A 25,545-nucleotide genomic window follows, 5' to 3' on the forward strand; every position below is an offset into this window, starting at 1 on the left:
TGACAGTCTCTTACTTCCGGGTTTGGTCACATGGCTCGTTGCGCTATCCAATGGGCAGGATGAAGTCGGAGCCCTTGAGTTAGTAAAGTAAGTCCATTCAACGAGCGTGTGTTTTAGTTCATTGTTGTCATAATTACGCCTGTGTTTACTAGATGCTGTGAATATGTGGTACTCGAGTGCTGCGTATGTGTATAGGCACTGCTAATGCTAGCGTTAACAGATACGTCTTGTTAGCTTGGATGTTGTAGTGGGTTGAGCTAACTCTCGTCCCAACTGTTTATATTTGGTTATAGGAGCGGGAGAGTTATTTACTTTCTGTTTACCTTTCACTGTCAGACACAACGCAGGAACACACCGTACATTAAGTTGTTTTCAGTTGTTTCTACTCACTCAAAATCACAACAGTACCAGGATCGATACTAAGCACCTATTTCTGGCCTGAGTGATAGCCTGCTGCCCTGAACACTGACCATACAAGCTGCATTCCCGCTGAGTTGTTTTAACATTAAACAAATTGAGTCCTATATCTCCAAGATAACATGTGTAAATTTACGCAGACTGGTTGCTAAAAAATGTCTTGACATTAGGCTAAAGGAAAACTAAAGGACTGGTTATCTTTGTCTCTTAAAAGATAAACAAAAATTACTGCTACATATTACTCTACAAAATTGTAGATTAATTAATACAAACATAATTATAATAAAAAGGAACATATGCTATGGAAATATCTGTATTTATAATCGTAACAGCAACTCCTCAGTGATCTGAGGAGATGCTTTGGTTGAATACTGTGCACTCAGGAAACATCACATCCTTCATCCAGAAATGCTGACATGAGATCCAACATGTGTTGTTACGCCAGTCTGTAGGAGAAGAGATTCATCCAGAGGATGGATGCTTGCTCCAAATGAGGTGTGAGGAGCTGATGGAGACATAAAGGCTCAGGATACAGGTTAGAGGTATGCTGCATTTCTACTGTTACACAGCAACAATGCTGGTAGCTCCCCAATCTGAAACAAGGACAGCAAATGTCAAAAATTTCAGTGCCCTGCAGAGCAGTTAGCTTTGAGCTGTAATAAGATAATAATCCAGGAATCTTTGCATCATTTGTTTTACTGAAATTCACAATTTTGTTTGAGTCTGCTACAGAATTTCCTGAAATTCTACGGTTCAGACTACACAGTTTTATATGCAGATTGGGTTTTTTTCCCACCCCTTTATTTAGTGCCTGGAAACTAGCATGAGCATAACAGAATGATTGTGCCTCAAGCAAAATACCTGGAAAACCAGCATAACCGACTCCTGCCAGATCAGATTGTTCACTCAGACGCCTTTTTTTTCTACTTTGCTGGCCCCGTGCAGGTGTTACAACACTAGAAGCTTACAGTGGAATACTGTGAGTTATTGTTTCCTCCAACTTTCTTTCTGTTCATTAAAGAATGGTCAAGAATCCAGCGGGAAGTGAGCAACAATAAATTAGTTCAAATAAGCACAATCACATTTTAAGTTTATTGTTTCAGTTCAATCAAAACAGCTCAAGATTTAAGATTCTTGACCATCAAGCGTCCACATATGATACAATCAGTTCAATTACATTTGTGCAAAACTATACATTGTGGACTAGAAAAAATATACAGCATCATTACACATGAAATGTACATATTAGCTTCATCATTCAAAGGTTTAATCAACAGTTCAGACTTTATTCGAGGTGATACAAAATACACAAAGAAAACTGAACATTTCAATTTTTCTTTTTTTTGTAACAACTGGCAGTGCCAATAAAAACATGGCTGTCTAAAGATAAACAATGAGATTCCGTTAAATATTTAAAACTACGTACCAAAAAGTGATCCATTAATCTATAAATTAATATTGCACAGAAGGTTTAGGCTCTAAGGGGATTCAAATCCAACATCGAAAATATAGTGTACTGTTACTGCACCATTACTACTGGTGCAAACAAGTAGAAGCTTCTACAAATCCAATGCCTTTTATAATCTCAGCGTTTCAAAGTTAACGTTGGACTTTACTGGCTTTTGTGAGCACCTTTACAAGAAATGGGATGAACAAAGAGGGCTGATCCTGTTCTTTCCTCCTGATGCTTCTTGTTGTCTCAGTAGACTGTGGTAATACTTGTGTCACAGCGCAGAGGGTGGCAGAGCAGCCAAGCTATCCTTGTTGGCCAGCAGGAATTGGCTGCAGGCCGAAAAGGCGCTGTAAAAGCTTGAGGAGAGGCCCGCAATGTCTGTGGAAATGTAGGGGAGGACACCTGGTGTGGCCTGGTTGTAGTAGGTGATCTGAAACACAGCAATCACTGATAATTAACCCTTTCCATTTTTTGCTTTAGTTTTGGAGCGGTGACTTGTTTAAAGCTACAGCATAAAAATGCAGCGCAGCAACTACAGATTGCGTTTGTGCCCCTTTCATTTGGCTAACCTTGGTAACAGAACTGGACTCTTCCCAGATTGTGAAGCCAGCACAGAGCACCTCTCCCCTCGTGTACTCTTCCGTGGGCGGGTGAGTGGGCAAAGTGACTGAACGCAGAGCGATCAGATACGGGTCTCTGAGATGGACAAAGGCAGAGAGCGTCATGACAACTTATGAAAATGCAAACATGAAGCAGGGAGTGTAATACCATAACTGGTTAATAAGTGGAATAGAAACTCAAGAAGCACATAGTTTTTTCCCAAAAATTTGGTTCTGTTCAATCAGCTTTTTGGGATTTCCTCACCTGGATGATTGAGCATCAAGACATTTTAACTCACACAGAGTTTTGTTGAAATGAAGTGCGAAATTATCACGTGATGCAAGCAAGGTCATATCAACACACCCGGAATCACAGGGCTTCCGTCTAGATGCCAGCAAGATGAAGTCCTTCCCCTTCCCCCCTTTAGTGACAGAGGGTGTAGCTACGCGATAGATGGTGTCATCCTCATCTGCCTGGTTGATCACCTCACACTCCCTGCAGTTGAAACCCAGTGATGTGGATGTTTAGAGCTTTTAGATTATTGAGCATTATGTCACATTAAACAATCCGGTTATGTCACTGAGTTTATTTTGAATATCCAGTGAATATAAGTGGGTTAGTTTTCATTGTATTGCAGTAAAGAGTTACATATGTTTTTACCCCATAATGGAACAAGATTGAGAGATTACATGTAAATGTAACAGTTTGTCAGCCACACTGTTTACTGTATTTGTTTAAAGGATGTAGGAGGACCAGTAATGCATTAAACAGTCTGTCCAATAAACTAAGATTATCTTCCATACAGCCACATTGGCTATGTGCTGGAAATATATGGAAATAATACTGTATCTAACATTACCCTCCTGGTCAGGGGGATTTCCAAGATTTTTTTAAATAGCGTGGCAAAGGTGGCAACCCAGTACCTGTCAGCGGGAGATGTGAAATCAGAACATTCTGTCAGAAATAAATATCAAACCAAACCTGCTAGAAATTGGTTAAATTTGGTGATTTATAATAATTTCCACTTTGCACAGACCTCCTGCCTCCAGAAACATGCATTAGAAGATGTGGCTGTTCCAAAAACCATATGGTCGCCCCAAGTGCAAGAATCAGCCTTGAGTGGTACAATCACACAAAATGTGTTTTTCAAGTGGTAGAAGTAAGGAAAAAGGTTTCACACATCCTTTGCTTTCAGTTCTTTTTTATGAAATAAATTACTTGGGGAATTGTCAGTGGACTATACCATTGTGAGCTATGGGGGGGGGGTTGTCATTTCTCAGAACATTTATTGTTCTGAGCATAAGCTTTCAGTACCTCATTGTGATATCTAACACTCTATAGTTATATTTAGAGTAACTTTTCTCCTCAGTAAAAGGATCTGAACTCCACTCTCACTCCCTTGCATTTATATGACAACACAATTATTGAAGGGGCAGTGCCACCCCAGGCCCCACTTTTAGCCACTCCCCTGCTCCTGTTTCCATTTGCAGTTGTTCTAATAATAAATACTCCTGGGGAATATAAGCCTCTCTGCTGTTGCAGCCACTGTAAGGTTCACTGATTCAGATGATGCTGCTAAATACCAAATGTGTCTAAGTACTGACTCATAATGCCGGTCCCACTCCTTTCTCCTCCTCAGGTCTGACAGTAGGTGGAACGTCTGCTCTGCCGAGACTCTGACGTTCATCTCCACCTTGAAACACAGCATGTGGTTTTCCTCCAGTGTGTACAATCTGACCTATGAATTAAAGACATCCACAAAGAGGAGGCAGGTTCAGTGTCTATAAATAGCATTCATTTCTGGTGATTATACATGCTCCTGGAATGACTTATGCTAACTTTGGGCAAAGTTTTCTTGACCTATTCTGCAATATTAAAGAATCTACATAAAACACTATAACCCATATTTTGAGCACCTCACTATGACCATGCAAACTGCTGGAAATTCCAACGAGCTATACCCTGAATAGATATGCAAATATTTGTGACCTTATTTTTCTCCGAAGCCAACACCCAGTTGTTCCTGTTGTCCATTAATTTCAGCGCTGAGACATTGTTGTAGCTCAGGTACATCTGAAAATATAAAGCGTTACTTTGTATATAGTAGCATTATCGAGCTCAGAGTGTCTCGGTTAACAAAACAAAAATAAAATTAGATAAAAAATTTTAAAAAAACAAACAAACACCTGGTTACTTGGATCCCAGGGAACAGACAAGGGCACTTCAGTTTGCTTGCAGGAGATAATATATTTCCTGTAAACATGAAGTACAGCAATGATGTACTGTAGCTCAGGGAACTACAGAAAGACCAAAAACACAAGCACTTTTACTCAAGCAATGACCCAACACATTATGTTATCAAACAGAGGAATAAAGATTGCACTGTTTTAGAGTTGAACAATGAACTCATTATGCCTGCTCGAGTCTGCAGTAAAGTCTGCTCAGCCGTGATGCATTGGTCTGCCAAGTCATTAGCGCCTGCAAACTATTGTAAACAATGGATTCGGTCATATGACCAAAAAGTAAATCCAGTGATGAGACTGTTTCAGTTCCACTGCTTTATAATGCATCATGATTAACAACATGTTTGCATACAAACACGATTTAAAAGGTTCAAAATGTAATTTAACTAATTTACTAAGGGAATAGATTTATTGTGACTCTTTTAGAAATATTGGTTATTTATTTATTGCAAAGCATTAAATAGCCTAACCTGTACGCTGTCAACAAAACGATCTGCAATAAACAACAATCATTACTCTCACACATAAACAGAAAACAACCGTAATTGTTTTAGAAGGGAGCTGTACTACTCTACTGTAGAAGAGTAGCTTTGCATTGTACAAAAATAATTCTTAGTTTTTCTGTGCTGGGCCTTTGTGCAGCCCCTGAGTTGAAAAAAAAAGCCATTTTAGCTCACTTCCTGCTAAGCCAACATTCCTCTGGTTCGTTGCCCCTCAAAAACTGAAGGTTTCGATCCAATATGCAGACCCGTGGACTGGAATGATGATACTGGAGATATCTACTCTCAGAGACATTAAACAGAGCTAAGAGTAAACCTGCCTTCCTTTGATGACAAAAACTGAAAATATTTGAGTCTTTAAAGAACTCCAAAGCCTGACATTTTGGCTCATCGAGAATAATTGCATGTACACCGGCCTCATTATTTGAAATTTCGGCCTTTTTCAAAATATGAGGAACCATAACTTTAACAATGTAAATATGACAGAAAATAAGATGACACAAAAATAGGTCCTCTTGATAGAAGATACTTACCTATCAAGGCGAATCTTCTTTCTGGCAATAGCTTCTTGAAAGCGTCTTTTTCCATCCTGTAAAACGAGATGATCTAAGACTGAAATTCTTAATATGTATACTGTGTACACTATGTTAAAAAAAAATGTTTATTTTCAGTTTGCCCTTCATCTGACTCTAAGGGCCTCTAAAAATTTAGAAATAAGTCACTCGGATAACTTACCACAGGCTCAGGTCGTATCCGTGGCAGCGTGCATGGTTTCCTGTCACTGTCCAGCACCTCAAAGGTCATAAAGGCACTATTTATGTGGCGCAGAGGTTCTCCACCCTGGTAGGCCTCAGCACAAACTCCCACCTCCATGCTAGTGTGCGCAGGAATGTGGACAGGAATGCGGGTTAAAGAAAACATATGCATCCAGCAAACAGCACTCCAAGTGTTATAATCACAAATTAGAACGTTAAATATTTAATGAATTGTTTATTTTCTGAAACATTTGCAATAATGTGTCGCTTCACCTGTGCTTGAAGGCATTGTTAACAATAGCTTTCAGTACCAGTCGGTCGCCGATGTGAGATGGGCCACGAAAATGGAACATGTCTATGGACCTCAGGGTTGGATGAGCGTTACACAGGCGACTACATCGAAATATAAGGAAAAAGAAAAAAAACTGTTTTGATTGGATTTGTTTGGTCTCATTACAAATAAACTTTTGTCAAACGAAGAACAGTTTATCTTTTGGAAACTCAATCTCCTTTTTTCCAGCAATTAGATGAGAATATCGACACCAGCCACATATCTGTGTGGCAGTACCTGCTACTTCCACCAAACACACATGACAATAATACACACTCACTGGCCACTTTGTTAGGTACACCTTCATTGTACCAGGTTGGATCGCCTTTTGCCCTGAGAGCTGCCTTAAAACTTTGTAGATTTTGGTCGATATTGACATGATAGCATCTGCACATTCATGAAGCAAATCTACCCTTTCACCACATCCCAAAGGTGCTCTGTAGGATTGAGATCTGGTGACTGTGGATCCCACTTGAGTCCAGTGAACTCATTGTAATGCTCAGTGCCACGTTATCCTACTGAAAGCAGTAATCAGAAGATGAGCACACAGCATCAATACTCAGGTAGAGTAAGCTGTTTAAAGGATGCTTTCATCAACCGTGGATTTTCATCCAGGGAACTAAAGCTCATGTGATATCTTACTGTTTCTGGACCATTCTTACAGTAGGTGTACTTAATAAAGTGGCCAATGAGTGTAGCTCTTATCCAACTCTAGCAAATGTTTTTGCTGTTTGAAAAAAATTATATGTATACAAATATAAAAGCTTTGTGCATACCTTGCTGCAATTGTAGCCACATTTTCCATCCAGGCCATAATCTGGCCCCCAAAAGTGCTGACTTGGTGGTTGGCATGGGGCGGAAGCACCAGCTCTACACTCTCAACACGTGTCCGCTCAGCTGGCACAGCGTCCTGATACTCCTGGCATTCTCCTGATGAGTGCACAAAAACAAGGACGTTTAATGAATCTGTTTTTTAAGTGCCGCGTGCTATAAAGACTTATGTCTGTACCCAGCTGAGCTGTGCTGCTGCTCAGTAGGTCTGTGATAATCTCAGCGTGGATGAGCCTCATCCTCCTCCGCTCTGCTGCCAGGCTGTACTCCATCTGCTCCATTTGTGTGCGAGGAATCACCTGCTTCAGCTGTACCTGTGAGGACATAACAAAAAACAAATTAAAAAAAAAAGCCAGAGATGTTAAATCAGATTTATTAAAATCCCCCTCTGCCCATATTTTGATCCGTGCTCTTTACCTTCCCAGCTTCTGTCCTTCTGGCAACAAAGGTGGCAAAGGCGTGGCAAACCTTCCACTGCCTGTCAGTGTAAAGGTCCTCGCAAGTCACTAAAATGCCCACCTGAGATGAAAAGAATCACTAAAGTCATTATATTCTTTTCCTAAAATAATAAAAAGTTTAAATATCCCAAAAGCACAGAGTGCCACCCGCTAACCTCCATACTGGACGTAAAGGCTCTGTTGACCTTTGCGATGATATTAACAACCTTTCCTACCCTGGAGGAGAGACACAGATGCCACTCTTTACTATCAACAAGGAGAAGTATTTGTACTGCACATACTGTGAAACTTCTATGCTATGAGACATAATTTTCAGTCAACAGCAAGGCATGTTTGGCCATGACACTTTGCTATCTGGAATTGGAAAGAAATGTTTATTATATTTTCATGAGTCACCTCTTATTTTTAACGATTAAATAAAATTAAATCAAGATTTATGGAGAATATCATAACTAATGATTTGTAACCATAAAACTGTCTTTCTTGTTTAGTAGCATTTGTCCTTCAAACTTTACTAAAAGTTGAGTTCAAGTTGACATTTTATCCCAAAATGACCCTTTTTTCTCTCCTCTCCTGGCACTGCATGCAATGTGTTGTCTCTGCAGTCATTACTCAGTTTGAATTAAACCTTGGCAGTCAGTACTAAGATTAATACCTTACCCTATGGTGTGTTCAAAATGGATGTCATCCACTGATGCAGTGATACAGGAACAACCTGCATGTCTCTCAGCTGGAAGATCAGAGATTACACAAAAACATTAAGCAGTGCAGCAGAAAGCATATGTAGTAGGGCTGCACGATTTTGCATAAAATGAGAATCACGATTTTTTTGCCTAGAATTGAGATCACGATTCTCTCACGATTTTCTTTTCCAATATAAATATTTATTGCACTTATTAACTGCACATCAACTTCGTAACAGTTGAAACTGAACATAAAAACAATAAATAAAAATAAAAACAATAAATGCCTCACATTTTGTGGTTGCCGCAAAATGTTGTACTGCTTGAAATTCTGTCTCCACCGTTGCTCGACACTGCGTGTATAGAGCAGGTAGTGCAACAATAGAAAAATAGTTGCGGGACGGCACTGTGTAGCGTTTGTCTAGGGCATAGGTGTCAAACTCTGGCCCGCGGGCCAAATTTGGCCCGCAGCCTAATTACATTTGGCCCGCGAAGCCATGCCAAATTACTATTAGAGCTGGCCTACTGGTATTATACAGCTAATATATATATAATATATATAACGTTTAGTATTAAGCTTTGCTTGTTCCATATTCAGTTTTTCAGCAAAACTTGTTTGAGTCCATAAGAAAAGATTCATTCTTATATCTGGAAGATTTTTTTTTCAATAAATATTAATGTTAGCCCGCGACTTTGTTCCAGTTTTGAATTTTGGCCCACTGTGTATTTGAGTTTGACACCCCTGGTCTAGGGTGTTGATCATTTTCCTAAATCCCTCGTTTTGCACAGTGTTGATGGGAGCCATATCTTTGGTCAGGTGATAAGTGATAGCCTCCGTAATTTCTTTGAGCCTGCGGGAGTTCGACGTGTATAGGGAAGGGCTGTATAAGGTTCCCGTTATTGATGTTTGGGTGGTTGACCGGCACAAATTTTCTCCTGTTACTTTCTCGTCATCCCTGACGTGCTCTCCGTTGTTTTTTCCCTACCAATTTGAGCATCACGGCACAGCTTCTGTATCACTAAGGCTCCGCCCATGTCATTTGTTGAGCAGGAAGGGTGAGCGCTTGTTTTCATGCAGATTACGTCCTGGATCAAAATGCGGTACAATCGTCGTTGTCTTTTTTTTTTTTTTTTTTTTTTCTTTTTTTTTTAAATCGTTGTCATTTGGAAATGAGATCGCACATAAGTATGAATCGAGATCGCGATTTTCTAACGATTAATCGTGCAGCCCTAACATGTAGGTATACAGTATGTGCAAAATACTAAGTTTTATAGGGAGAGTGGCTTATTGAGTAGCTCCATAGTGTAGTGGTTTACACATTTGCCTAAAAAATAAAAGCTCCATAGTTCAATCCTGGAAAGAGGTACAGATCCCTTTGGGCTTGCGTCATATGGCATCCAGCATAAACACTTTGCAAAACCAAACATTTGGCACAATTGGAGATTGTTTTTATCTAATCATGTCTGGATTGTTGTAATTCATTTGTCATTTTTTTTAACAAAACTTCCTTGGAACGTTTGGAGGTTGTTCAGTAAGCTGCTGCAAAGCGTCAAAGTCTTCTAAGTACTAACATGTCACACCATTTCTAGTTCTCCCCCCCCCCTCTTAATTTCAGAGTCCACTTTAACAATCTGGTTTTGACTGTTAAAGCTCTGCATGGACAAGCAGAGCTTTTACACCCATACATCACCAGCAGATCCCCGAGGTCACGTGATAAGGGCCTGCAGCACTAAGGGTGACAGAGCTTTTTGCAGCAGTGGCCCTCAGACTTGTATGTAGCAAGAGCAGAATTTATGAGTCCCCGAGTTTCACTTTTTCGTGGTACACTGAAACCTTTGAGTATTTTTTTTCAAATATCCCTGCTCCATAAAGTGCAGAAAATCAGCACTGTAATATGAGCATTCATGTAGCATGACTGAAATTTATAGTGGGTGTGACAGCGATTACAAAACAAACAGCATCAAACATGTTTAAAAAATTCAATGATCAGACTCTAACTCATGCCCATTACTTCCACCTACAATACTTCAGTTAAAATGATGGTGGATGGTTAATGGTGCTACCATGGTCTGTATTCAAGGTTGCAGTTGCATTCAAATGTTTGAGTTAATGAGCGACTTGCCAGAAGCAGAGTTACAGAAAGCGCATAAGAATTTTAATGCAATCATTTAGCCTTTATTTGCAGCTTTAATCTGCATTTGGAATGAGGTGCATCAGAGAAGAGAATCTCCGATTAAACTGTACATGTGAGAGTTTTTCTGATCCTTTCCTACCAGATAAACAGGCTGTGGAGTCCATCCACTTCAGCAGCTGTCCAACACTCAGCTCCCCACAGTGATTGGCATGACAGGGCAGCACAATCTGACTCATCTGCACTTCAGTGGGGTTTCTGTACACTTCCCCACTCTCCTGGATGAGCAGGGGGTCCGGCATGGTGTCTGAATCTTTATTTTCTGAAGTCATATCTCACAACTCCACAGAAAGGAAATACAGAAAAAGAAACAGTTACAGCAGAACATTTGGTGTCAGACGTGATGGATATGATTCAAGTCAGAACAAATGCGATATTCTATAAACATTTGTGAAGTCAACAAGCCTAGAACCTAACCTGAAAACTGCAGGTTGATTTCGTCCAGCACTGCAGCATAAGACTTTAAGCTTTAAATAATCTGCAGCTAGGCTAGGTTTGTCCTCTGTATTGCTCAACTTTTTTTTTTTTTTTTTTTTCACCCCTTACTCAGGGATCAGGAGCAGAAATGCATATTTATGAAATTAAAACTCTGGGGCATTTTAGGAAGTGCTCTAAAACTATGCTAATTTACATGTAGCCTTTCTTAAAATTACAGGTTGAGACTCGTCTTTTTTTAAAAGTCGCTATCACGCAAACTATTTCTGGGCATGCCACTAAAGGGGGCATTCATGGAAAGTATTTGGTGGGATAGAAGTGTTTGCCCACAGCTACTGCTCCATTTAGTCACCTGTCACTCTTTTAAGTTATCAATGACCGGGGTGTAGTGACCTATATACATTTGTAGAGAAATAACGCAACATTTGAAATGAGTGTCTCACTTAATTTAATATTTCAGCATTTAAATATGTTATCCTGTGACAGCTATCACGCCAATGACGTTGTAAACAAACGACTGAAAATTGCTTACTCACTTGAAAACTTCCTGCTGAAGCTGAAGTCGACAGAAAGTCCGTTTAGTGCCAAAGAGTGTCTTGTGCAAAACACGAAGTCGACAGAAAAAGTGCACAAAGCGACCCCGAAGCGGTGGCTCTTCTCATTTCACCCATTCCTCAATAACACGGCAACTGAATAAACACATACAACACGGGTTTCGTGAAAGGTTTCGCCACTGGAGGGAGAAAGAGGGAGAGAGACCGTCCCCGTAGTGGTTTTAGTATTTAAGGTGGAATTAGAGTCCAGGTCTTTAAGTTGGGAGATTCAAATCGATATTCAAGAAAAACGTAATACATATCATTTTATAAGTAGCTGAAAAAAATAAAGACTAAAACTAACTTTGTATGTGTGTGTTTTGCAGATTACATTTAAAACGTTAATGAAACTCTTGAAAAATACTAATGGCGTAAACTAATAAAACAAAATCCCGACTACTTAAGAATAATTTCAAAAAATCGATCTTAATTCAATTCTATTTTATGGATGTGTCAAGATTTCATTATTATTTTAACTTGACTGAATTCATATAAATATAAAGCTTTAAAGAGTTCCTGTAACCTTTAGTGGGCTGATTAAAAAATACGTATAAACATTTTTCGAAAGGTAAAATGTACATTTCCTTTCATTACCAGAATGCTTTATTTACACTGTAAGCGTAAGAAAGTCACGAAGCGACACCTCAACTGTGGATATGTGCGCTAAATCGCGCACTTTTGTTATCGCAGAAACCGACGTTAAAACCAGTAAACAGTAAGCACGGAAAGGCAGACCTTAAGGCCATTTTTATGTTCCTATTGGCCCATGGGAGCGTCAGTCAGACGTGGCTCCGCCTCTTTCTCCCCCTCCTCCGGAGCAGGTTCGGTTGAGTCGTCGGGTTGAGGAGGAGTGCGGTTGGAGTGCGAGAGGGTCGCGGCCGCGATGATCTGACAGATGAAATAGCAAAAAAAAGAAAGAGAAGGCGGGCGTCCTCCAAACAAAACAATGTTTCCCAAAGGCAAAGGGACCCCGGTGCCGTCGGACAGCCAAGCACGAGAAAAGTAAGCCGAGAAGCGTTTATTATTGTGTATTTTTTACCTCGTAAGTTGCTCCCTCTTGCTCTCTGTTGTTTGCTGGACAGGCTAGCGAGAGGCGATTTCCTCTTACCGAGAATGGAATTGAATGAACCGCCTTGTCTGCTCGCCATTCCTCCTTTGAGCTGTGTTCTGCTCCATGTAGATTATTGCTGATTTTGTACACATTTCCAGCCGATTCCGGTTGTAGTTTACTTGTGTTTTTATCGGCAGTTGTTTGAGATTTTTGCGGTTATTCGGACGACGGTGCGGAGAGGGGAAAACAATAACATCGCCGTGCTACAGTACATTGTTTTCTCTGTTGCGCTCTCTGGATAGGCTCCGTTTTAATTTCCCTCAGCCCCGTCACTGCCACCAAGATACTGTACCTAGCTAATACACAACAGGCTGCTGTTGTTTTCTTTAAATGTTTCGCATCACGACGTTAAATTATGCCGTTGCCTCCACACTTTCTTTTAACCTCCTGATTGTTGAGAGTCTTCACCAGCCTTGGCTTTGCTTACGAGTCCCAATTTAATTTTTTGGCATCTGGTATTTGGCAGCCATTGTTCAGAGGGCCTTACCCGACTCTAATCACTCATTGTTCGCGTACAGGAAGATTCAACCTGATGTTTGGTGATTTTGCTTTGCTACTTGGTCAAGTTTGTTAAATTAAACCTAAATCTGTTATTATTTTTTTCTCCCCCGCAGGTTGGCTCTTTACGTGTATGAGTATTTGTTACACATAGGGGCACAGAAGTCTGCACAGACCTTTTTATCAGAGGTATGTGGCATTTAGGGTAAAAGTTTAACCGTATTAACACGTACTTTATATTTTTAAACACTTGATTTTATTCTTCGAGGACAGTATTGTTAAAGTGTAACTGACACCCATAGATAATTATTGAAATTGTGCTGTCCTAGATCCGATGGGAGAAAAACATAACACTTGGTGAACCCCCTGGATTCCTACATTCATGGTGGTGGTAAGTGTCATCTCTTTGTAATGTAATAAAATGTCCATTTGTGTGTGAGTTGGGTTTTTTTTTTTGCTTCATGAGCTCTCTTGTCCACAGTGTTTTCTGGGACTTGTATTGTGCTGCACCAGAGAGAAGAGAGACATGTGACCACTCCAGCGAAGCAAAAGCTTTCCATGATTATGTGAGTACTGCTTACAAGGAAACTGTTGCAAATATTGCCTTTTGTTCACCAGGAGAAGACAATAAGTTTGTGCTTGAGGCTGAGAAGTGATGTAAAGTCTTTGTCTTTATATATAACTTTTTTCATTATGTCATAATGTATTCCCTGTAGCACCTTGTAGCTGTATTTAACCATCTAATGCAATTTTAAACACTTTGTGTCTGCTGCTGATTTATGATCAGCTATCATGATCTGTTGGTGGGTTGAATGCTGCGCCCAACCATGAGCTTTATGGGCTTCTGGGAAAATGATGCTGATGTCAGCATGTCCTGAGTCAGACCTGTCAAGTGCTCTCCCCCTTAGCCCAAGCTCCCTGCTGCCTCAGTTGTGAAGACGAAGAACCTCCGGTGTGTTCTGCACAGCATCTGAGAATTTCATGCACACAGCTCTATTTTTGTCAAAGACCTCCAGCTGCCTGAATGTGTGGTAGCGCCAATACATGTTGAAACATATTACCTGCAGTGACATAATCCTAATGGATTTGAAACTGAAGAACTGCTGGAGCAGCCTTACATCCTGAATTTATGAGCTGTCACTCGGTACATGTGCATGATTTGGTAGCGCATTGCTTCTCTTACGATAGCAGTTCTATATTTGCATGGTATGGGTGCTTTGCATCTTGATAATTATGCAGTTTTGAGGTGCTGTTGTCATTTCATTTCCTGCTTTGAGTCAGCATTCAAAAAAAGAACATTAAAAAGAACCTTGCATAGATCAAAAGAAACTGTGAACTGAATGTCTATGGCAGGGGTGGGCAATCCCAGTCCACGAGGGCCGGTGTCCCTGCAGGTTTTAGATCTCACCTTGGGTCAACACACCTGAATCACATGATTAGTTCGTTACCAGGCCTCTGGAGAACTTCAGGACATGTTGAGGAGCTAATTTAGCCATTTAAATCAGCTGTGTTGGTTCGAGGACACATCTAAAACCTGCAGGGACACCGGCCCTCGTGGACTGAGATTGCCCACCCCTGGGCTATGGCCTCTGCCGTTCCCTTCCTAATGTCTCTTTCTGCCTTCAAAGATTAACATGGTGCTGCTGATGTAAATAAAATAGAAAGACTTTTCAGGTTGTGCTGTATCAGCATAGGAAAGACATTAGAGGTTAAGGAGTCCTCTTAGGATGATTGATGCACAGTGCAGTTTGTAGGCGGGTTAGTGGTGTACCAGACAGGAAGGGGTTAAAACTGAGATGTTGGTCCTGCTCTTGGCAGATAGGGTTGTCAGGGTAACAGGCCTCCTGATCTGGCAGGTGACCTGGGAGCCAAGAGAGAGGCTACAGCGTGGCTCTGCCCTTTCAGTAACCACATTCCTTATTATTGCAACTCATACAAAGGAAAGAGAGCGTTTTTGTTTGACAGTCAGCCTTAATTCAGCTAGCCTACTTAATGGTAATTGATTGCTTCTGGTTGCTTACTTGTGTAGAATATGCTTGTCCTTTTCTGTGAATGTGTCAAAGATCAGAGAGTTTGTTTTGGCAAAATTGTATTTCCATACATGAATTAGAGAAAATTAATCTCTGGGAAAATGGGAACACCATTTTTAAAGGAAGTAAAAACACAAAATAGGATGTTAAGTTGTATCTTTTGGGTTGACTGAAGCCATTTCCTTTGCATGGAAAACATTAAGCAAATGAGGGAACAGTGAAATGTCAGTCTGGGGAGTGTGCTGCTGTGGCGTGGCGTGGAGCTTTGAGAGTTTCTGCACGGTTGGTTCTCCCTGACATCTTGTGGTTACCCTTCAGTTTGATGTTGGTTCTCTTTGTGTTTATTGGGGAGGTCAATGAAGTGTGTGTGTGTGTGTGGGGGGGGGGGGGGGGGGGGGGGACAGTACTAGTCCTTGGACCCAAGCCTTTGTCTAGGTGTGGGGGAGGTGAGTGCTGTTCTGTTAGCCGGCAGCCCTCGTAAAGCTCCGGCGTATTCATGCTGGGCCTGACGAACGCTCCCCAGGGGCCCTGTCGCCATGGCGTCAGCGGCTGATTGATGGCTGTCATGGAGCTGAGGGGCATATTGGAAAAAGAAAAAGGGGAGTGGCAGTGTGGCATATGCCCAGCATCCACCACCGCAGAGGAGCTGAGGGAATAAAAGAGCAGGGGGCTGGGGAGGAAGACTGGAGGGAAATGTAAAGTGGAGGGGACCTGCGAGGGAAAGAGAGCATCCAGTCAGGATCCAGAGTGGGTTTTATGATGTTGATTGATGGTTAAACATTTACAAGCTAAACATAGGGGCTGGTTTCTTTTGAGAATCGGTTCCAGTGGAAGAAGTGAGGCTGTTAGGAGCACGCTAGCTCATGAGCCGGCAGTTGGGTGGTCTGTGCTGCGGCCCAAACGCCTACATCATTTCCCTCTTATCCACTTTAAAAAGCTTCATTTCTTTTCTTTCTTTCTTTTTTTTTTTGATTTATCATATTTAAAAAATTGCCCCAGTCAAGCTCTTGGTTATCCTCACCCTCCTCTTTACTTGTTTCTCTTCCCTTGTCCCACCCCCCTCCCTCGTCTTTGTTTTTGTAAAGGGAGCACAAGCACATCCGCCGCCACTCTGGCCTTTTGTAACCTCCTTCAGTGATTCAAGCATTCAAAGAGAATTTGCTTGGCTGGGATTACTTGTTTGCCTTAAACTACACACATTTACACGTGCTGAATCATGATGGGTGGGGGGTGGTCGTCTGTCTGTCTTAAAGGAAAAATCCCCTGGGAAGTTGTAAGAAAGGCCCCAGACAAGAGCCTCATAGCCCGGGGCAGGACTGAGACATCTGCCCTTTTCCGGTACCAGAGAGTTGTTGGGGAGACGTAGCTTATTTAGACCAAAAGCAGCATTGGACTCCTTGGAACAGTCCAACAAGCACAGCTGTGGGCTTTAGAGCTACATGATAAAGATCTAACATAACATGCCTGGGAACTCACCATGCACGTAGCTTTTCAGTCTGGCAAACCGTTTCTGTTCTTCTACAGGGATGTAGATCGTTGACGTCTTTTTATGACTTTGCGGTCAATACCTTAAATACAGCTTTGTTTTACTTCATTATTTCTTTGCAGGCCTCATTCCAGGAATGGGCTACTTAAGGGTAGAGGATCAAAACAACGCCAGTTTCGCTTTGGAGGGGCCAGACAGAGGGATTGTATGAACATAAACCACTTAACAAGCCATAAACGTAGCTTAGCCTTTTTCTGTGATAAACACAGTAACAGCTGCTTTCAGTTTTTTAATGTAACAAAAAAAAAGCCCAACTCTAAAATACAATCCTCTCACTCTCTCTCACACACACACATACACACACTAGTAGTACAAAGAAAATCAAGGAAAATAAATTAATGGTTACATTTTAATTGTTAGGTTAACTGTGGGGCTGTTTTAGCTAATGTGCTAAATGGCTAGAAATCATAAAACAAAGGTAAATCCTTATATCGTTGTTTTCTTTAACAAATGTAAAATTAAAGCTTGTAATATTAAGAGGTATTTATGCTATTTGACCTTAGAACCAATGAGCAACTTTACTGGAGCACACATACACATTTTAGATTTAAGTAAATTAATTAAAAACGATTAATCTTTATGACATCAGTTTGCATTTCAGGAAGTTGCAATGAAAACGAAGTTAAAACTACGAATAACTGTTTTACCTACAGTTCCTTCAGTAGGGTGCAAATAAAACCAAACAAACAAAACTGAAAGTCAGCCCAGACAATATTTTTTTCTCTCCTTTGGATAACCTAGTAGTGTCGAGTCCATACATTAGATTTGGATTCAATATATGTGATGGTTGCTGAGGCCCCTCACTTCCTGTTTTGTGCCTTTGCTGGTGATTGTTCTCAGTTGTTACAGTTTTGAAAATCGGTAATGCATCTGATAAATTTTGTGAGGCTTTGTCTGAAGAATAACGTCTGCTACTTTTGGTGAAGGGTAGAAATTTTTGTGTCCTGTGGAAGTCCTCCAAGCAGTATTACCCCATCAATGATTTAAAAAAAAATCTTTTTTTTCTTTTTTCTTTTCAATATTGTGACCACAGTTACAAAATTCAGTAAAAGAAAAAAGTTCACTTTCCCATGTGGACATAATTGCACATCAACATATCAAAGCATCATTTGGATATGGCCTCGCTTTTGCAGTGTCACCTCCGAGGTTAGCTCGCTAGGACGGCAATACTTTAGAAAAATGAGAAAACTTGCGCTAAATTTTGTGAGACAATTTTTGTGACAATTGCAAAAAAATAAATAAATAAATCTGTCACATATTTTACTTCAAGTTTTTTTCTTAAATAAAATCTAATGTGATAGAAAAGCCAGCATGCCATAAAGAATTCTTATGTGTATATGAAAATTGGCCCAAAAATAACACTAGAGAAGGCGGAAAGGCTTTGGGTATCTGCTCAGCTTCACTGCAATAATTTATCGTTACATTAGATTATTGTTGGGCTGTACACCTGCTCTAACGCTAACTGCTAATCGTGTGGTTGCTCAACAGAGAAACCAGAAAGATACTCAGGAGTTAACCTTGATCATTGAGCATAAGGGGATAATATAAAATAATGATCAGGTAAACTAGTGAGAAGTCATCACATTTGCCTGTTTTTTTTTTTTTTATTTCCTTTTTTCATTTTAGAGAATTTTTTAAGCCTGTTTTTGTTTGGGGGGCTTTTGTCTTATAAGCTTGGATATCAATTTGCCTTAATCAAAAGCCCCTATACTAGCAAGCTTTTCTATTCTTTCACTGGCTTCCAAGTCCGTGGCGTTGTCCCTGACTGATCACAGTGCTGTTAACTTCCTGTCATAAACCTTAAAGCAGCAAGCATATAAAACAGTAAAAACGGTAAGAGTGATAACAAAGACTGTGTGGGGATGGGTGGCAAACTAAAGGAAGACTTAATATAAAACATCTATCTGTGTAAGGTGTTGGGCCACCACATGCTGCTAGAACAGCGTCACGGAAATTGAGTCTGGAAACTCAATTGGAGGGAATTACTCTCTCCTGTTTCCCTCATTTGGCTTTTAATGATGATGGTGTTGCAGCCCACATTCATCTACAAGAAGGCGTTAAAGTGGTTTAATATCTAATGACTGCGAAGGCCGAATATTATGATTCAGATCATTTTTCATTCATTAAAACATCTATTGACCCCACATGAAAGAAATCCGCCTTCACATCAGGACAGAAACCTTTCATTGTAAGCTTTTATTGATTCCAGTGACCCTTAATTTTAAATGGACAAGTGGAGTCGAACTATTCTAGCAAACTAAAGCTCACAATCTAACAGAGTCACTGGATCCTTTCACTTTGGGGTCAAGGGTTCAAACCTGCATCATTTTGTTGATCTGTTGGGTGATGCATTTCTCACTTATTTTTTTTTTGTGTGTGTGCATTTTTGTAGATCAGTGGTTATCTTTTTTTTTTTTACATCACTAAGCTGTCAAATATGCATTGATCTTTGTAATGTGGGGATTATGCACTGCGAGCCTACTATAATAACCCTGCGTATGTAATTGTCAATGAAGAGTTTTTGCTGACACAGCCTGATCACTGCTATTGACGTTCTCAGGCAGAGATTATAATGTTATGCTGTTGTGGGCAGCGCAGACTGAGTAGGGTGCACTGAGCCTCGAGCTCACCAGCTGTTGGTAAGATTTACACCCGCTGGATCCAAGCGGACTATGGCATATTCACAGATGCTGAACTATAACATCCATGTCAGTCACCCGAGGAAGAAACAGCCCTCTGTTTCCTTCCATATTGCACTAATACAAGGGCATCACAGCTATCAAATATGTGGTATCAAACAATAATCTTCATTGTCTTTCTCATTGACCAGAATATAGCTCTTACCTTACCGTACTTTAACGACTAACACACCAGGCACTTGAGCAGGAGACTGAAGCTCCAGTCACATATGCTTCCATAGTGAGCCCTGTTTCAGAGTCACAGCCTTTCCTCTTGCTATCTTAATGCAAAATCAGAAGCAACTGGCCTGCTCAGCATTTTTATACATGCCACAGTGCATGATTGGATCCTGATTTTTTAATTGTATTCGGCAGTACACCTGTGTGGAAGTGGTTCTGCCTTTGCTTTAACAGGCTACTTATTAGGTCGGGTTATTCTTACAGTTAGTCACCTGATCTGTGTTTTGCAAGTATCCTTTGTAAAGTGTCAGTTTTAATTTCATACTCAGATGGTCAGGATAAACCCAATGCTGCTAAATTTGAAGGGTTTTTTGGTTTGTTTGTTTATGAGGCTGTGTAAGTTTGACTGGTGACTCTTCCACGTCAGTAAATGTGTCAGGCAGGATCCTGACATCCTCCTCGTTTAATTTGCATGTGGATGACTTGCCTGGGCAGTTTAAATCTTGCAAAACAGGTTGTGTTCATGTATGCGATGATTCAGTTATATTTTCTGCTTGTAACATCTTCTTCCCACTAAACAAGGTGAAAGTCTTTTTTTTAATTTTGCTTTTATAGAAAGGTCTGCCCAGAGAATTTAGCAGATGACATGAAATATATGTAATGTAATATATAATGCAAATGTGTTTGATTAAAGCCAAAGTGCGTCTGTTTAATACTCTAAACTGCTCACCTCTGTGTTTAGAATGAAAAATAGATTAATGTAAAACAGCATCAGCAGGGTTGCATTTGTGAGGATTGTGCACAACTCTGTATAGATTAGATTGCAAAACAGAGATAAGAACCCTAAAGAACTGATGTATGTGCAGATTCATAAGCTAAAGCACGGCATCACAGATCAACCCACAAGTCTTACCAAAAGCTCTGGTGCAGGAGTCGATCTGTGCATTGTGAAAAAATATGATCTGCCAAATTAAATTAACATGGATTCATTTTACTGTTTTGATCCTGGATAAAGGAAAATGCCACACCTTCCTTCACAGCACTGTTAAAATGCTATGTGTTTTTAAGGTTTTACTGTGGACACAGGCTCATACAAAGTGTTGCCTTTGTGAGTGTAAATGACCAGAGACCATGAAGATTTACTGAAGTGAAAGTCTCTACTGTAGACACGGGGGGGTGAAAATTAAAACCAGCCTTACTGCTCCAACTTGTTTGAATGTAGGGTAGTGAGTTTTTATTGGTTTTCGTTTTTAGAGTAGGTTTCTCTGGCTTTTACCACGTAGAGTATATTAGTGCTTATGTTAAACATCCTCAGTATGGATGTTTACCATCTCTCAGCATCGTATAATTTAATATTGTACTTATGTATATTAATTGTTCGTATATTTTTAATAATTGTTACCTAGTACCCATCAAAGGCTTTAGCACTTAGGTTAGCTCTAATTCTTAGAAGTTATTTGTACATTTGTAAATTTATATTATTCAGTGATTTCTCACAGTATTACTTTTTAATACTGGCCGTCAGTTTCCTATTCAGACTCTGACAGGAAACCTGTCTAATTGAGTGGGCCGAGTAGTGAGTAACTGCTCAAGACGAGGGAAGAAGCATATTATGGCGTTATTTTTGTGCCACTATTCTGAGCGCACGTAAAAAAAAAAAAATTGAGCGCACGTAAAAACAGTTTGCAGGTGCAAGTGTTGTATTTTGAGGAGAAATTTATTTTGAGCAAAGAAAAGCTGAATTTGAGTGAACAAAATTCATTCCTGCGTGCAAAAAATGTATTTCAGTGTTTGCTATTATCCACACACACACACACACACACACACACACACACACACACACACACACACACACAATAGCAGCCCCTCTCGCTCAGTTTTTGCATTTGCGCTCGCTCGCAACAAGTTGCTCGCGCTCTCAACATTTCTGCCCGTGCGCGCTCAACTCTTTCTGCACACCGTTATATTTGTGCCACAAAACCAGCCAATCACAGACTTGGATGCAAAAACATCTGATTGGCTGTTCTGGTCTCCAATCAGCTCGAAATGACGAAATGCAATATCTCGGAATGCATTTCGTCCAAAACTCAAACAAGACAGTGGCGGAGGAAGACAGAGTGGCGGAGTTTGAAATATTACTCTTTCTGGGTCACAAAATAAACTTTTGAGATATTTTCATGCGAGAATGTTGCTGTGTAAACTTCAAATATTTACTCGATTTATCAAGACATCACATATTTGCATAACTGCTCTAATGTTTTCGGAGATGCCTGTTACCCACCAGCTGACCGCATAGCTGGACTGGCCATTGGGCATACTGGGCATTTGCCCGGTGGGCCGATGATGATTTTTCATTTATGTTTGTTTGTTTTTGTAACGCTATAAACAATGAAAGGTGGTGGATTAGCCAATTGGTCATGATCAACTCTGGGCTGGACCAATTACAATACATCCGTATTGAGGGGAAAAGGAACGCGATTAGTCCCGTACTTCAGCTAGAATGAAAAAAAGACACAAAGCTGGAGTTATTCTGTCTTTACGTTGCACAGCTGCCTCTTCTCCCCTCATTCTCTCCCCTCCCTCTCCTGTTGCTACTTCAATCATGAAACTGATCAATGATCAGCTGATCGTCTCTCTTGTTTATCGCCCACTTTGCGCCAGAAACAGGAAACCAGTGGATGTTGCGCTAAACAACAACAGCAGCACGTTCAAGCTTGATAAGCTGTTGTTATAATTTATTTAAAATTAATTTCTAGTATCAGCTGATGTTCGCTGGAGCCACAGCTGTAAAATCTGCTGCTCATGATATCGGTTTGGAAACATGAAGGTGATACAAATCATGCATATATACCAACAAGACAGTGTACATCACTGTCACAACAGCGTTTGGCTTTATGGTTTTTCCTATAATACCTGGTGGTGTAGTCAGTGATTTTTTTTTTTTTTTTTTTTTGTCAGTTCAGCCTTATATATTAACCCAGTGACCACCTGGTCAGCTGGTGGGTAACAGGTATCTCCGAAAACGTTAGAGCAGTTATGCAAATATGTGATGTCTTGATAAATCGAGTAAATATTTGAAGTTTACACAGCAACATTCTCGCATGAAAATATCTCAAAAGTTTATTTTGTGACCCAGAAAGAGTAATATTTCAAACTCCACCACTCTGTCTTCCTCCGCCACTGTCTTGTTTGAGTTTTGGACGAAATGCATTCCGGGATATTGCATTTCGTCATTTCGAGCTGATTGGAGACCAGAACAGCCAATCAGATTTTTTTGCATCCAAGTCTGTGATTGGCTGGTTTTGTGGCACAAATATAACGGTGTGCAGAAAGAGTTGAGCGCGCACGGGCAGAAATGTTGCGAGCGCGAGCAACTCGTTGCGAGCGAGCGCAAATGCAAAAACTGAGCGAGAGGGGCTGCTATTGTGTGTGTGTGTGTGTGTGTGTGTGTGTGGATAATAGCAAACACTGAAATACATTTTTTGCACGCAGGAATGAATTTTGTTCACTCAAATTCAGCTTTTCTTTGCTCAAAATAAATTTCTCCTCAAAATACAACACTTGTACCTGCAAACTGTTTTTTTACGTGCGCTCAGAATAGTGGCACAAAAATAACGCCATAGCATATCAGTAGACTAAAGAGCAACTGATATCTTCACTAATTTTTGCTTGCCTTTATGTAGCAGTAGACTATCTAAGAGAACCCCAGATTCTATGAACGCTTGACGATTTCTCAGTCTTACACCATGCTGAATTTTCCACGCCGCTCAGTAGAGAAGTGGAATTTATGCTGCCTGCGTCCTGGCGGTGAAGGAGCCTGATGAGATGTGACTTTTCACTGTGGCCTCACTTCTCTCCCTGCTGAGGTATTTCACAGTGGCCCTGCAGTGGCAGCCTGAGCAGATATAATTAGGGAAGGTGCAGTCGATAAAAGGGAGCGTGTTGGATATTGACCAGCGATGTCTGTAAGGCTCTGGGCATCGAGAGCTATATGTGAGTGTGGATGCTGATGCATCCATTCTTGTAGTGATCAGTGCCTAGTTGCCTACACTTCACTGAATGAGCTACGCATTAAAAAAATATGACTGAATGTCCTTCTCTCACTTGGTGTCTGTTCTTCGGAAGCTGAAGACATTAGCCCATCTCAGATTGCTTCAGCTACAGGGAAGAAAAACTCAGTCAATTAGGAGCGTGTGACCGAAGCAAATGGCACATTAGTGAATTAGGGCTGCGGTTTGAGCAGGAAATCGGCCCAGCTAGCGCCTGCTGTGCAGCAGCACTTTGGAGCCACTGACTCACTGCATCCCACTGATGCTTATCTGATCCACTGGATTCTGAATCAGCAGGGATCAGACCTCAATAAGGACCCCATTAATATATTATTGAGGTCAGGGGTGTGGGGGTGGGTGACAGTTGGTTAGATTTAAAAAGGAAATACATGGAACTTTATTCACAGAGTTGATGAGGTTTTTTGCCCATTAACCCATTACAGCTGAGATCAAGCTCAGATTCAGCCACTGTGGCAGTCCAATTTCTCACATGAGCTTTTCTTGTTAAAAAGTGACGTCTGCCGAGAGTTTCTTCCTGTTCCTTGTATTTGTTGTGGGACAGTGTTGTTAGAAAAAAAGACTGAAAGCATAACCTAGCAGCTTGACTCGTTCTCCTGTTTTCCTCTTTGTCAGAGTGCAGCAGCAGCTCCCAGCCCCGTGATGGGAGGGATGCCCCCTGGTGATGGCATGCCAGGGGGACCAATGCCACCTGCCTTTTTCCAGGTCAGTCCATAAACTACGCTCGTATTGTCTGCTACTGTTGGGAATGTCCCTCGACTTTACCCCACATTTTTGATATATCAATTGATATATCATGTCAACTATTGTTTCATCTAAAAATCTAAAATATTATTTTCCTGTGAATTGGGCGGGGGGGGGGCAGAGGGATTATTTTGATGCTTGTAGAGTTTTGCATGTGTTCTGAAGCAGTAGGTCTCAGACTGGTATCTGTGCTGCTTTTCCCTTTGTTGTGCTCCATGTACTCGGCGAGCTAGTAGCAAGCATCACAGCGGTGCTGTCTGTCTGGACCCCTCTTGTGCTGTAAACAGGAAGGTGTGGCCAGGCCATTTTCTCCTAATGGAGAAATCGAAAGGTGCAGCACCTTCTGTAAATCAATATCTCATGAAGATAAACTTATCACAGGCAGCTGTGTGGAACTGACTCGTTAGAGGTGACATAAAGTTGTAAACCTGTCTCCACTAGACCGAACTATTCACAACACATCCAGCAATTTATTATAAAGCAGAAGCCACAAAGCTGTGAGTGATTATGTGATCATGTTATTATCAGAATAGAAATTTTGAGGTTTATCCATCAGTGCACGCATACACTCATACTTTCCCTACCAGGAGCAATTTGAGGAGGCTCAATTAGACCCCTCTCTCTGTCAGTTCAGCAACATTAGTGACACAGTGCCGGTGTTTAGTGTTGTTATAAAGCTAATTGCATAGAGCTTAATTGATGCTGTTAATTCAGGAAAATTAGCAGTGATAACATGCTGCATGTAGCACGCTTCTTAATGTCTTGACTGACAGGCAAAAGAGCGCACATCCTCTCCATCTTTCTCTTTCTGTCACTCAACGCTGTCATTTGCTTGTTCTTCTCTGCTCAGTCTCACACTCTTACTGTTTGGTACATGAAAAACAGTATTATATTTTGTACATTTTTTATTTTTTTTTGCGCCACACTTTGGTTCTTGCACTCCAACTGTCCTCTGCCCTGCAGTAACCCTACTTCTCTGTCTGTCCCTCTTTTGTCACTTTGGTTTCTCGCTCCCTCTTTCTCTCTCGTCTCATCCTCCCCACTGTCCCTCCTGTTTCGTCCTCTTTGCCTCTTCATTTTATGTGATGCCACAGGGTCCTCCTGGTCCCCAGGGCTCTCCTCACCCTCAGCCTCCTCCCCCTAACAGTATGATGGGACCTCACAGTCAGGTAACGCTGCCTTTCTCTCTCATTCTCTCTC

The 25,545-nt window shown here is 40.9% G+C and overlaps 2 protein-coding genes and 1 long non-coding RNA gene across 6 annotated transcripts in view; 2 read left to right on the top strand and 1 right to left on the bottom strand.

The window, feature by feature from the left end:
• Nucleotides 1–4,235, top strand: LOC102083212 (uncharacterized). Its single transcript, XR_001223443.3, has 3 exons — nt 1–87; nt 863–959; nt 4,110–4,235. It is a non-coding gene; the product is annotated as an uncharacterized LOC102083212 (long non-coding RNA).
• On the bottom strand, nt 1,491–12,361 carry acot11b (acyl-CoA thioesterase 11b). Of its 3 annotated transcripts, XM_025902970.1 has the most exons (17): nt 12,227–12,361; nt 11,435–11,587; nt 10,546–10,744; nt 8,249–8,318; nt 7,744–7,804; nt 7,548–7,649; nt 7,309–7,444; nt 7,076–7,229; nt 6,242–6,361; nt 5,949–6,087; nt 5,747–5,802; nt 4,657–4,723; nt 4,460–4,543; nt 4,075–4,208; nt 2,735–2,965; nt 2,440–2,566; nt 1,491–2,300 (listed from the first exon to the last, which is right to left on the bottom strand). In XM_025902970.1, the coding sequence occupies exons 3-17, from the start codon at nt 10,733–10,735 to the stop codon at nt 2,142–2,144; spliced, it is 1,830 nt and encodes a 609-aa protein (XP_025758755.1). In that variant the 5' UTR covers nt 10,736–10,744; nt 11,435–11,587; nt 12,227–12,361; the 3' UTR covers nt 1,491–2,141. The 3 variants fall into 3 exon arrangements, with proteins under 3 accessions (XP_025758755.1, XP_013122178.1, XP_005479172.1); XM_013266724.3 differs by lacking the exon at nt 12,227–12,361 and having other exon boundaries at nt 11,435–11,684; XM_005479115.4 differs by lacking the exon at nt 12,227–12,361 and having other exon boundaries at nt 2,834–2,965; nt 11,435–11,679.
• The window catches only part of ssbp3b (single stranded DNA binding protein 3b), a 19,595-nt gene continuing 6,404 nt past the window's right edge, over nt 12,355–25,545 (top strand). Inside the window, exons 1-6 of one of the 2 annotated variants that reach the window (XM_003439804.5) lie at nt 12,438–12,493; nt 13,217–13,289; nt 13,430–13,491; nt 13,582–13,666; nt 24,217–24,306; nt 25,440–25,514. In XM_003439804.5, the coding sequence (XP_003439852.1) occupies nt 12,438–12,493; nt 13,217–13,289; nt 13,430–13,491; nt 13,582–13,666; nt 24,217–24,306; nt 25,440–25,514 (441 nt within the window). Of the gene's footprint in view, nt 12,494–13,216; nt 13,290–13,429; nt 13,492–13,581; nt 13,667–24,216; nt 24,307–25,439; nt 25,515–25,545 lie in introns of both variants that reach the window. The other variant, XM_003439803.5, reaches the window with a different exon arrangement.

Source organism: Oreochromis niloticus, linkage group LG23 (assembly GCF_001858045.2).
Source record: "Oreochromis niloticus isolate F11D_XX linkage group LG23, O_niloticus_UMD_NMBU, whole genome shotgun sequence".
Lineage (NCBI taxonomy): Eukaryota > Metazoa > Chordata > Actinopteri > Cichliformes > Cichlidae > Oreochromis > Oreochromis niloticus.

What these genes read in the sequence shown, in the direction of transcription:
- acot11b (XM_025902970.1), bottom strand. Translation starts at nt 10,735, where the DNA reads ATGACTTCAGAAAATAAAGATTCAGACACCATGCCGGACCCCCTGCTC. An exon ending in CATTTTGAACACACCATAGG is followed by an intron (nt 7,805 to 8,248) that starts GTAAGGTATTAA and finishes TCTCTCCTCCAG; the next exon opens with GGTAGGAAAGGTTGTTAATA. An exon ending in CTTGATGCTCAATCATCCAG is followed by an intron (nt 2,567 to 2,734) that starts GTGAGGAAATCC and finishes TGTCCATCTCAG; the next exon opens with AGACCCGTATCTGATCGCTC.